At 41.8% G+C, this 13,864-nt stretch overlaps 1 protein-coding gene across 1 annotated transcript in view; it reads right to left on the minus strand.

Moving 5' to 3' along the window:
* Positions 1-3,380: 3,380 nt before the first annotated feature.
* Positions 3,381-13,864, minus strand: part of LOC135549308 (chloride channel protein 1-like) — a 36,243-nt gene continuing 25,759 nt past the window's right edge. The window contains exons 15-25 of the mRNA XM_064979316.1: positions 13,751-13,820; positions 13,237-13,347; positions 12,447-12,660; positions 12,115-12,248; positions 11,838-12,022; positions 10,967-11,048; positions 10,548-10,630; positions 6,723-6,770; positions 6,151-6,255; positions 5,903-5,989; positions 3,381-5,682 (exon numbers count right to left, since the gene is read on the minus strand). Coding sequence (XP_064835388.1) covers positions 5,203-5,682; positions 5,903-5,989; positions 6,151-6,255; positions 6,723-6,770; positions 10,548-10,630; positions 10,967-11,048; positions 11,838-12,022; positions 12,115-12,248; positions 12,447-12,660; positions 13,237-13,347; positions 13,751-13,820 — 1,599 coding nt within the window. The 3' untranslated portion in view covers positions 3,381-5,202. The remainder of the gene's footprint in view (positions 5,683-5,902; positions 5,990-6,150; positions 6,256-6,722; positions 6,771-10,547; positions 10,631-10,966; positions 11,049-11,837; positions 12,023-12,114; positions 12,249-12,446; positions 12,661-13,236; positions 13,348-13,750; positions 13,821-13,864) is intronic.

Genomic DNA, 13,864 nt, shown 5'->3' on the forward strand with positions numbered 1-13,864 from the left:
ACAATAGACTGATCAACTCTACTCTGCATGATGCAAATAGTGGTCACACCTGATACAGACTGGTTTTCTGATCCACAACCTAACTTTTTTCTAAGGCGTCTGACCATCTGTATTCCCAGTCATGTAAAATCTATAGATCAGGGCCTAATTAATGACTGATTTCTATATATGAACTCTAACTCAGTAAAATCTGTGAAAAGTTTGCGTTCATATTTTTTTCATTATATACAGTATAATAAAATTTGCATATAGGTTATGCTTTCCTTGATCATACATTTTAAGAGTTTGTCCTAAAAATCAATTGTTTCAACAATACTTTATATACAGTACCAGTCAAACGTTTGGACACACCTACTCATTCCAGGGTTTTTCATTATTTTTACTATTTTCTACATTGTAGAATAATAGTGACGACATCAATACTATGAAATAACACATATGGAATCATGTAGTAATTATTAAAGTGTTAAACAAATCAAAATATATTTTATATTTGAGATTCTTCAAAGTTGCCACCCTTTGCCTTGATGACAGCTTTGCACACTCTCCACATTCTCTCAACCAGCTTCATGAGGTAGTCACCTGGAATGCATTTCAATTAACAGGTGTGCCTTGTTAAAAGTTAATCTGTGGCATTTCTTTCCTTCTTAATGTGTTTGAGCCAATCAGTTGTGTTGTCACATGGTATGAGTATTATACAGAAGATAGCCCTATTTGGTAAAAGACCAAGTCCATATTATGGCAAGAACAGCTCAAACAAGCAAAGAGAAACGACAGTCCACGTCAGTCAATCCAGAAAATGCTAAGAACTTTGGTTGTTTCTTCAAGTGCAGTCGCAAAAACCATCAAGCGTTATGATAAAACTGGCTCTCATGAGGACTGCCGCAGGAAAGGAAGACCCAGAGTTACCTCTGCTGCAGAGGATAAGTTCATTAAAGTTCCCAACCACAGAAATTGCAGCCCAAATAAATGCTTCACAGAGTTCAAGTAACAGACACATCTCAACATCAACTGTTCAGATGAGACTGTGTGAATCAGGCCTTTATGATTGAATTGCTGCAAAGAAACCACTCCTAAAGGACACCAAATAATAAGAAGAGACTTGCTTGGGCCATGAAACTTGAGCAATGGACATTAGACCAGTGGAAGTCTGTTCTTTGGTCTGATGAGTCTCAATTTGAGATTTTTGGTTCCAACCGCCATGTCTTTGCGAGATGCAGAGCAGGTGAATGGATGATCTCTATATGTGTGGTTCCCACTGTGAAGCATGGAGGAGGTGTGATGGTGTGTGGGGGTGCTTTGCTGGTGACACTGTCAGTGATTTATTTAGAAGGCACACTTAACCAGCATGGCTAGCACAGTATACTGCAGCGATACGCCATCCCATCTGGTTTGCGCTTATTGGTACTATAATTAGTTTTCCTTTAATTCTGTACACTGTTATCTACTTCAATTCAAATGAAATTCAATTAAAATAATTTCATTGGAATTTATTAGGCATTCTCAATTAAATCCTGAATTGAGCCTAAACTGCTATATGCTTGCCGGCTGGATTAGGATTCAGAGAGTAGACTGGGTCACTCACACCCATTATGAATAAAGGACAATTAAAATATTCCATTCATTCGGACACAGCTGAAAAGTATTAAAAAGACAAAACATTTACTCATATATTTTTTTGGAAGCCGTTAGTTCCTCCGACAATGCTATGAAATCTGGAGTGTTCTAGTCCTGACAACAGTAAGATGGCAGTTCTGTTACTGCCATCTTACTGTAGGTATCACTACCCTCAGTCTGTCTCTTCATAACCGACTAATTCTTCTGTTGGAGGAGATTGTTTTACTGCCTGTAACGTTGATGACAATAGAAGTGAGAGACAGAAAGACTGAAGTGTGGGAGTGGAGCTGAGAACCACTAATTTGTTCACCAATTCGTCAATATGACAAAGATTCCTCTACTGCTTTAAACGAACAGGCATGTTGCTAAGTACAAAAGTGAATTCCAAAAGCCCATGTTCATTTAATATAGTGTAAGTAGCACCACATTTCCTAGTAATAGTTTCATAAAAGTTGCATTCGTTTTCAGTTAATCATTTTACATGATTCATTATGCTGTTCCAAATCTATATGCCTTGAATAATCACAATAATAAAGAATTTGGCAGATAAGTTATTAACATTTATTAACTACATTACACATTGTTAATACGTTCAGAGACAAATTGGCTCTACGAAAAGATAAATAAATACACGACTAAAGACAGACAAAGAAACGTAAACATGTGTGCTCACACATTCTAGTGTACTGTAAATACAGTTGAAGTCGGACGTTTACATATGCCTTAGCCAAATACATTTAAACTCCATTTTCCCACAATTGCTGACATTTAACCAGAGTAAAAAATCCCTGTCTTAGGTCAGTCAGGATCACCACTTTATTTTATGAATGAGTAATGTCAGAATAATAGTAGAGAGAATGATTTATTTCAGCTTTTATTTCTTTCATCGCATTCCCAGTGGGTCAGAAGTTTACATACACTCAATTAGTATTTGGTAGCATTGCCTTTAAATTGTTTAACTTGGGTCAAACGTTTCAGGTTGCCTTCCACAAGCTTCCCACAATAAGTTGGGTGAATTTTGGCCCATTCCTCCTGACAGAGCTGGTGTAACTGAGTCAGGCTTGTAGGCCTCCCTGCTTGCACACGCTTTTTCAGTTCTGCCCACAATGGGATTGAGGTCAGGGTTTTGTGATGGCCACTCCAATACCTTGACTTTGTTGTCCTTAAGCCATTTTGCCACAACTTTGGAAGTATGCTTGGGGTCATTGTCCATTTGGAAGACCCATTTGCGACCAAGCTTTAACTTCCTTACTGATGTCTTGACATGTTGCTTCAATATATCCCCACAAGATGATGCTGCCACCACCGTGATTTACGGTTGTGATGGTGTTCTTCGGCTTGCAAGCCTCCCCCGTTTTCCTCCAAACATAACGATGGTCATTATGGCCAAACAGTTCTATTTTTGTTTCATCAGACCACAGGACTTTTCTCCAAGAAGTACGCTCTTTGTCCCCATGTGCAGTTGAAACCCATAGTCTGGCTTTTTCATGGCAGTTTTGGAGCCGTGGCTTCTTCCTTGCTGAGTGGCCTTTCAGGTTATGTCGATATAGGACACGTTTTAAAGTGGATATAGATACTTTTGTACCTGTTTCCTCCAGCATCTTCACAAGGTCCATTGCTGTTGTGCTGGGATTGATTTGCCCTTTTCGCACCAAAGTACGTTCATCTCTAGGAGACAAAGAGGCACTGAGTCTCCTTCCTGAGCGGTATGACGGCTGCGTGGTCCCATGGTGTTCATACTTGCGTACTATTGTTTGTACAGATAAACGTGGTACTTTCAGGCGTTTGGAAATTGCTCCCAAGGATGAACCAGACTTGTGGAGGTCTATAATTATTGTTCTGAGGTCTTGGCTGATTTCTTTTGATTGTCCCATGATGTCAAGCAAAGAGGCACTGAGTTTGAAGGTATGCCTTGAAATACATCCACAGGTACACCTCCAATTGACTCAATGATATCAATTAGCCTATCAGAAGCGTCTAAAGCCATGACATCATTTTCTGGAATTTTCCAAGATGTTTAAAGGCACAGTCAACTTCATGTACGTAAACTTCTGACCCACTGGAATTGTGACACAGTGAATTATAAGTGAAATAATCTGTCTGTAAACAATTGTTGCAAAAATTACTTGCACAAAGTAGATGTCCTAACCGACTTGCCAAAACTATAGTTTGTTAACAAGAAATTTGTGGAGTGTTTGAAACATGAGTTTTAATGACTCCAACCTAAGTGTACGCAAACTTTCGACTTCAACTGTACATTCATACCTTAAAAAACATATCGACATCATACAATCAAAATCCTTTTCAATTAACAGACAGGAAGATTCCTCTGTCCAACATCTGCAGGTTTAAAGACATAGGGAGCAACCTGAGAAACTGTTTGAAGAAGAGAGAGAGCGGGAGAAAGAAAAAGGTGGTTGTGGTAGAATGACAGAACTTCATTCATCATCCAACTACTTTTCAGATAAAGCATTGCGTCATACCGTAGATTTTTTCTTCTGTGCTCAGTACATAGACTTGGAATCACTGGCCACTCTAATAACGGAACACTAGTCACTTTAATAATGTTTACATCCTGCTTTACTCATCTCATATGTATATACTGTATTCTATTCTACTGTATTTTAGTCAATGCCACTCCAACATTGCTCAATCTACTATTTATATATTTCTTAATTCCATTCTTTTACTTTTAGATTTGTTGTGTGAATTGTTAGATATTACTGCACTGTTGGAGCTACGAACACACATTTCGCTACACCCGCAATACCAACTGCTAAATATGTCTATGCGGCCAATAAAATATATTTGATTTGTGTCAGAAGAACATTAGGGTTTTGTTTATTAGGGCATGCAAAGGGTAATGTTTTACAATGTTTCGCAGTGTAAAACGAAAATGAGCCTTTCTTATTGGCCAAGGTTGAGGTAGTCCCCCTTGTTTCAGTCCATTTATCTCCATCTGGTGCCTAATGAACACAACCCAGCTTTTTTGGGGGGAGGTAGGAAAAGTCACCAACGTAAAAGTCACCAAGTTTCATAATAATGTCATCAGTATGTGTTTGTTTTGCGTTATCATCAAGTGAGCGATTCATCTAAATTACAGAGGGGGATGGCGGTTGTTCAGCTGGAGTCATGGCATCATTAAGTAAAAAACCTCTAGCATCATTACATCTGAGTTGGCTGTCGTCAGTCTGATTTAACACTGTCATCTATCAACCCAGCATGGTGATCATAAAACTCCCTCCCAAGGTGAGGATGGGTTTAGTAAAGGTCGTTTTGGGGCCTTGTTGATTTTTTAGCTCTTGGAGCACCACGGGTAGCCATTGTCTCCTGTTTAAAAACCAATGACATCAATTCTAATCTTAAAAGGTCAAGTACTACTATCGAGCCCAGATTATTTCTCCTCGTGGATTCACAGACATCATTCATCGAGTGAAGAAAGAGGGTGCGAGAAGGAACAGCGAGAGAGTGAAAGAGGGAAAGGGCAATAGGGAGAGAGAGAAGATGGAGGGATAGAGAAAGACTAAAAGAGAAATTCACACCATAAAAAAAACGTTATAAAAAAACATCACTCGTCTATAAAGGCTAGATGGGCTGCTCATCTTCACTCTCCTCCTCCACTTGCTGCTTTGCGACAGGCCGGAGGGCGGTGAGGGGAGAGGAGAAGGCGGCGAGGGGGATGGAGAGAGCAACGGTGAGGGGCATGGAGAGGGGCGAGGTGAGGGGGATGGAGAGGGGCAAGGAGTGGGGTAGTGAGGGGCTACTGTTGCTACTGCTGCTCCCCGTTCCGCTGCTGCTACTACTACTGCTGCTGTTCACCTCTGCCACCTCCCGCCTCGTGCCCTCGATCCACACGTCCATCTCCTCCTGTGTCGGGGGAGGTGGCGGGGCAGTGGCATGGGGGAAGATGGGAGCCTGGGAGAGAGGGGAGGAGGGGGTGGTTGGGGAGGAGGGAGCGGAGGTTGCCTGGGGTTTGGATGACTTTCGGCTGGTGTTGCTGAAGCTGGCCAGAGGGGGACGTAGCCGGACCCCGCTACGGGTGGAGCCCTCGATGGCCTTTTGCAGCTGGGAGAGAATGGGGTAGTGGGAACAGGGAAAGGGAGGGGACACATTAGAAGAACAAAACATTGAATTACGTGAAAATAGCATGATGAGTAGACTCATAAGGCAATTTGACTCAACTCTTACTAAACTGTCAGGTTCCGTCACAAGCAAAAGATAATGAAATACTGTGAAACAGAAATAGAGAAAGAGATAAAAGAAAGAGAAAAGGACGTTTTCTTACCTCTTTAAGTGCAACAACACCCACCAGTTTTCCGATACTGGTGACATAGGCATGACTCAGGCCCAGTAATGAGAAGAGAGTGTGGGTCTGGGACAGGCAGAAAAGGTCAGACGTCAAATTAGGCCGCAACATTTTGGTAAGGCTTCTGTTCTAAGCAAATCCACTATCGTTCGTATTTCCATGTGTCTAGACATGATGTCAGATACTATATCTCCAAATTGGTATGAATTGGCAGCACTTGAACCAACCTTGTGTAATGATGTCCTCTCCACTAGCTGGAAAGGGGAGGGATCTATTCGGATCTGATCAATTTCCATTGGCTTGTCCATCTCAGCCTCCTCCCATTCTTTGATCTGCTCCAGCCAATCAGACACAATGTCAAGAAACGCAACACTGTAATTGTCTAAAAACACTCTAAAACGCAACCTTCAATGTCAACTGCCTCCATAAGAGATGTATGGATGTTGACACATTTTAACCCTCTTATGTGTTTCGACATGTTAACCCAGACCCTTATGACAAGGGTAGCCTAGTGGTTAGAGCATTGGACTAGTAACCGGAAGGTTGCAAGTTCAAATCCCCGAGCTGACAAGGTACAAATCTGTCGTTCTACCCCTGAACAGGCAGTTAACCCACTGTTCCTAGGCTGTCATTGAAAATAAGAATTTGTTCTTAACTGAGTTGACTAGTTAAATAAAGGTAAAAAGTACAAAAGTGTTGGAAAATGTACAAGGCAGCCTACTCTAATCATTTGGCATGGCATCAGGGGAAGTAAAGTTCTTGGGGACACACTTAAGTGGACCTGAATGAGATCAGTTACCTCTTCTGGTGTCATCGTATCGGACAGGAGAGGGTTGGCGCAAGGCTCCTGATGAGAGAGAGAGAAAATAGAGGTAGGATAAAATAAAATAAGATAAGACACTTCCCGAGTAACGTCATGCACATATATTTAGTTGCCCCCACTATCTTTGAAGAGTTTCAAGATGAGGTGACGAGAGTCTCTACACTTCTGCTTCCCGTAACATAGCTGATGGCGGCTGTTCTTGAAACCAAGAACTCATATTTGTCTCCTCAAAATATATAGAACGATTTGGTTGAATACAGTGTCAAGAATAACATGTTTTGTGTGGGCTGAATGTTCATCGATGTACTCTTGTTGATTTCTAAAGCCAGGCGTTTGTGTGAAATATAACAATAACTTTTCATTATGAAATAGTCATGAGTTTGGGGTGCACAATTCAAACCAAAGGCTGGCCTACCCAGTAGAAAACTGCACAACTATGACAGGTGACAAAATATTAGAATCCTCATTGAATAGGGAGATACAGTAGGTTGACCAAAAGGTGCACATTCAAACCCTGTACTTACAAGTACATCCTTGAGTATCATTAACATGCATTGTTGTTCATATTTGCAGTATAGAATGGTAATATGAAAAGCCAACCAGCCATACCAGGGAAATAATAACCATAAGTCATATGTTGATTAACATATAGAACTAAGAGGGAATATGTTTGACTATGCACACACTCGGAACAATCTCCATTTGCAATTCATGTGATTTCATGTCGCACGCAATTAGATAAAGGAGTGTGTGTACGTAGAGAGCAGAGCTCAGTAATGAGATTCATCCCACGCAAATGTAATGGCTAAATATTTATATTTCCCTTCTTGAAATATGGTTTTACAATTAAACTGCCAAGGATAGAAGATACAGTTGAAGTTGGAAGTTTACATACACTTAGGTTGGAGTCATTAAAACTCGTTTTTCAACCACTCCATAAATGTCTTGTCAACAAACTATAGTTTTGGCAAGTCATTTAGGACATCTACTTTGTGCATGACACAAGTCATTTTTCCAACAATTGATTACAGACAGATTATTTCACTTATAATTCCCTGTATCACAATTCCAGTGGGTCAGAAGTTAACATAAACAAAGTTGACATTGCCTTTAAAAGCTTGGAAAACTCTGTCATGATGATGTCATGGCTTTAGAAGCTTCTGATAGGCTAATTGACATAATTTGAGTCAATTGGAGGTGTACCTGTGGTTGTATTTCAAGGCCTACCTTCAAACGCAGTGCCTCTTTGCTTGACATCATGGGACAGTCTGGTTCATCCTTGGGAGCAATTTCCAAACGCATGAAGGTACCACGTTTATCTGTACAATCAATAGTACGCAAGTATAAACACCATGGGACCACGCAGCCGTCATACTGCTCAGGAAGGAGACACTTTCTGTCTCCTAAAGATGAACGTACTTTGGTGTGAAAAGTGCAAATCAATCCCAGAACAACAGCAAAGGACCTTGTGAAGATGCTAGAGGAAACAGGTACAAAAGTATATATATCCACAGTAAAACGAGTCCTATATCGACATAACCTGAAAGGCCACTCAGCAAGGAAGAAGCCACTGCTCCAAAAGCGCCATGAAAAAGCCACACTACCATTTGCAACTGCACACGGGGACAAAGATTGTACTTTCTGGAGAAAAGTCCTGTGGTCTGATGAAACAAAAATAGATCATTTTGGCAATAATGACCATCGTTATGTTTGGAAGAAAAAGGGGGAGGCTTGCAAGCCAAAGAACACCATCCGTACCGTGAAGCACAGGGGTGGCAGCATCCTCTTGTGGGGGTGCTTTGCTGCAGGAGGGACTGGTGCACTTCACAAAATAGATGGCATCATGAGGAAAGAAAATTATGTGGATATATTGAAGCAACATCTCAAGACATGAGTCAGGAAGTTAGAGCTTGGTCGCAAATGGGTCTTCCAAATGGACAATGACCCCAAGCATACTTCCAAATTTGTGGCAAAATGGCTTAAGGACAACAAAGTCAAGGCATTGGAGTGGCCATCACAAAGCACTGACCTCAATCCCATAGAACATTTCTGGGCAGAACTGAAAAAGCGTGTGCGAGCAAGGAGGCCGACAAACCTGACTCAGTTACTCCAGCTCTGTCGGGAGGAATGGGACAAAATTCACCCAACTTATTGTGGGAAGCTTGTGGAAGGCTACCCGAAACGTTTATCCAAGTTAAACAATTTAAAGGCAATGCTACCAAATTCAAATTGAGTGTATGTAAACTTCTGACCCACTGGGAATGTGATGAAAGAAATTAATGCTGAAATAAATCATTCTCTCTACTATTATTCTGTCATTTCACATTCTTAAAATAAAGTGGTGATCCTAACTGACCTAAAACAGGGACTTTTTACTGGGATTAAATGTCAGCAATTGTGAAAAACTGAGTTTAAATGTATTTGTCAAAGTTGTATGTAAACGTCCAACTTCACCTGTGTCTACATCTCAACAGCTCATTACCCCAGTAATTTATTTGCTGCTCAATTCTCTTTATTTGCTGCACCAGAAATACTTTAGTGATCGTTAGGAAGATATTGGTGTGTGCACGGCAGTGCTGAGCGATTAGTGCTTTGAGGTTGGTTGGGTTTTTTGTCCATGCTACAGGCGGCAATACCGGTCCACTAATACATGACGAGTAAAGGCCAAGAGCGCTACTTTGGTTAAGTTTTTTTTTTAAATACATTTTTTGTGTTTATTATTAGAACTGTTTTATTTCAGATTTTTCACAGTGCGGTGCAGCACCTTCAGCACCCTTACTTCCTGTGTCAATGGTTGCACCTCCTTTTGCCCTCAGAACAGCCTCAATTGGTTGGGGGTATGGACTCTACAAGGTGTCACAAGCATTCCACAGGGATGCTGGCCCATATTGACCCCAATGCTTCCCACAGTTGTGTCAAGTTGGCTGGATGTCCTTTGGGTGGTGGACCATTCTTGATACACACGGGAAACTGTGAAAACCCCAGCAGCGTTGCAGTTCTTGACACACTCAAACTGGTGCGTCTGACTGCTACTACCATACCCAGTTCAAAGGCACTTCAATCCTTTGTCTTGCCCATTCACACATACACAATCCATGTCTCAATTGTCTCAAGGCATACAAATATTCCTTTAAACCTGTCTCAGTATGGTCAGTCTATGTCATGGAAAGAGAATGTCTTGTACTCAGTGTATATTGCATTTGTATTATTTGATTATTTTATTTCATTCCAAGCCACCATCTCGTCTCTATAGAGCTGCTGCCTATGCCGTCTGACAAAATCACAATTTTAGTATCCGAGTTCTTCAAAGTAAATAAGGCATATTTTTATGACTGCTGAATACAAACTATGAATCACTTAGATTATGTATTTTCAGGTCGAGATACCTCACAAAGTACCTGCTCTCTATCCAACTCTCGATAGCGAGGTCTTCTGTCTCTTCTCTCCCTCTTTGTGTCTGCACCACACAGACTGGACAAGTAGGTGCACAAGGGATTATGATCATTGTAGTCAATTACCATGTTTAATGTGCCAGACTAAGTAGTATATTGGCCTGTTGGAAACTACAACTCCCTACTACATCGCACAGATCCGGGCTTGATCTGATTTATCTCCAGAGAAAATGTACATTGAGTTCACAGAAGAAAAAAAACATGGAATTCAAATAATTGAACCGACGTTGGTCAATTAGTTGTTTAAAAAAACAAACAAGAAAACTGACATGTTGGTTAATCGCCCAGCACTAACGTAGAGTCACAGGCACAGACACAGACATTCTGTACACACACAGTTTTAGACTACCTGTGACTGTCCCTCTGCCTGTCTGTCTCGAGAGGTGAAGATATTCCGTAGAGTTCTCCTAACAGACTGAAGATGGCCCTTTTCTGAAAAGGACAGATGATAAAAGTTGTGATGAACGAAGGTCAAAGTCCTCTACAAAGGTGTCTTGATGTTAAGATTGATAACAAAATAATTCAAAGCTGTATAATAATATGAATATACAATAAGCTGTATAATAATATGAATATACAATAAGCTGTATAATAATATGAATATACAATAAGCTGTATAATAATATGAATATACAATAAGCTGTATAATAATATGAATATACAATAAGCTGTATAATAATATGAATATACAATAAGCTGTATAATAATAGATGACACTGTTGCCAGGCACCGATAGAAGCATTGTTCCACGGAGATGGTTCAACTCACCAGGAGCTGTGTGATTGGACAAGGGCTCCTGTGGTTTAGGAGATGGCAGGGGGCCATTGCTCTCTTCCTGAACTGGGGTACTCTGGGAAATTTAACACAACAGTAAATTCATCACGTTGAAGGCTTAAATAATGGCACAATACAAGTTCCTTGCAGCAAGGCGCTTCAGTAAGCGTTTTCCAGCTTGTTCCTGTAGATGAACACTTTCCGGTTCCAGGTAGAACCTTGGATCCTTTTAGTACCCTTCAAAAAACCTTCTTGGATGAAAAAATGTGCATGCAGACCCAAGTAGAACCCTGTCCTTGTAGATCAACCCTTTTAGAACCATTGTTTGTTGTACCTGTGATAACATCTGCATATCTGTGTATGCGACTAGGGCTGTGGCGGTCACAAAATTCAACCGGTGATTGTCAAGAAAATGACTGCCGGTCTCACAGTAATTGACCGTTAATTAACATAAACGCATTCAGCATCTCCTGACTTCCACCCAGACTACAAGTCACTGATGCAGACCTTTGGAACATCTACATTTTAAAAAGTCTAATAAGTCCATGTAATATAGTCTACACCTTCACAATAAATCCATTATTTATTTTAGACTGGTCTAAAGAAACATGATATGAAGAAAATGTAGTCTACTTCAGATGAACAAAATAACATACTCTGAGTTGTCCTTATGTTAGGTCCTGATCTGGCTATGCCATATTTAGCAGACAAGTTGACTGCCTTCATGACTCGTAACCGCGGGTGTGGCGGTAATACGGTCACCATAACAGCCCTATAGGCGACCAATAAACTTTGATTTGATTGATTTTCTATGAGTGTGTTTTTGATTCCTTATGAACATTTCCCCTTGGTGTCTCTAACACACCTTATCTCCACTCTCCTCGTCATCTTCATCCACAAAGGCAAAGGATTCCCAGCTGTCTTTGGCATACTGGTTCTGTTCCTGCAAACGCTGTTCCTGCCTGAGGATCCGCCTCTCTGCAGAGAGCCACCAATCACAGAGAGCGTGGAGCTCTGACCGCTCGATGGAGCCCAAGAGGATCATAGAGTCTACAGGAAGAGTCACATGATGATGAACCACTCAAGAAATGAAGACACTGAAATGTATCCTCACGTTCACAAACAAATGCATACATTTTTACCTGTTGAATCCACTAGTGGTATCGTTTTGAGAGAAGTGGAATCCAGGAGGTGTATCAACTCCCTGTAGGTGGACTGTAATGAGAGAAACTTCACTTTCCTAACCATGATGTCCTCCACAAAGATGTTATACTGGCTGTAAGTCAGAAGGAAATGCCAATCATTAATTCATGCTCAACACTGTGTACTACGGGTGTGTTTATGTTGAAGAATCAAGCATGCTGAGGCGGCCATATTGACTCAAACAACTCATTCTTTTAGCATGAGACCCTCAATGCAACTGGGCCCCCTTAGAGCCAACATGTCACCTTGGTTGCAGCTTCTCTTTGCACACCTGATGTGTCCAAAGCCCAGCTCAGGGAGGTAAGGCAGTTTCTTGATCTGGATGATGGAGTCATAGAGCGAGGGCTGCAGGCCCTGGGCCACCATGTTAGCCAGGATCACGGCCACCATCATGGGCAGGATGTGAGAGATCTGGCCCGTCAGCTCAAAGCAGATAACCGCCGTGGACACCGTGTGGGTCACCGCCCCGGTCAGTGCCGCCGCTCCTGGGAGTGAGGAGGGAGAAGAGGAAGGAAATGGAAGACAGAGGAAGAAAACAGGCATTTGCAGGTGGAAGTGATGTGTAGATGGATGATCCATAATTAGGGAGGGATATACAAAAAAATGGAGGGGGGGGTGATGGGTGGATGGCAAAAGATGGGAGGGATTAATGGGAAGAGGCAACACACTACTCATAGTTTGTGGACAAGTACAGGAGGGATGGCAGGAGGGAAAGAAGGGATGAGGAATGGGGTGAAGAACAAGGGATGAGGGGTGAGGAAGAGAAACACTATATCAGGGACCCAGGGTTGGTAATGATGTACAGAACGGCATGTGGGAATAGCGAAGGAAGAAAGAGTAAAAGGGATGGAATGAAAGGAGCAGAGGAAAAGAGGGGGGTTTGTAGGGTGAGAGAGGGAAGATGAAGGAGATTAATGGTAGCGTATAGGTTTATGGTCACCGAGACAGCAGAGGACAGGAGAGGGGGAACAGACAGTGACATTTCACTGTCACACCAAAGGGGGATGACGGGCAGGCACTGACTGAGACAGGGAGAGGAGGAGGTGGAAAGGGAGACTAACCAATGACTGCGTACCCTCCTGGGATGATGCGGTACAAGATTCCATCAAACAGAATCCCATCGGGGAAGAGGGCAGCCATGATCTCCCCCACGAGCCGGCCAAAAGAGGCTCCTGGTTTGGAAAAAATGGTGGATATGGGAGGCGGAATGTCATGTTTACTTTGCATGTTGGCTATATGATGTTTAAACCCCCCACCCACCCCCCCCCACCCCCACCCCCACCCCGGCCTCCTCCGCCACTCTCCTAAGCACCCATCTATCCATGTGGCTCACTAGTAATTTTCCACTCTTTGGTTATACACGACATCGCATCCTTGAAGGTACACTGATTAAAAACGACCCGGAATGCTTTACTACATGATTACTCATGAAGCTTTATACAATAGTCATGTACTGTAGGCTTTTGGGTCACTCTCTCTGTCAATTGATATGAACAAGGAAATATAAAAAATGGATATGGAATTTGTGTTCATATTACAACTAATAACATATGATAATCTTGTGCTTCTGTTTACCGAGTATGAAGACAGGCATGAAGGCTCCAGAAGGGATGGGCATCGTCGTGGAAACAGCAGACATCCAAAACTGGGACATGGATGGAATTCAATTAGTAACTGAGCAGAGTTAAT

This window comes from Oncorhynchus masou, chromosome 12, assembly GCF_036934945.1.
Source record: "Oncorhynchus masou masou isolate Uvic2021 chromosome 12, UVic_Omas_1.1, whole genome shotgun sequence".
NCBI lineage: Eukaryota > Metazoa > Chordata > Actinopteri > Salmoniformes > Salmonidae > Oncorhynchus > Oncorhynchus masou.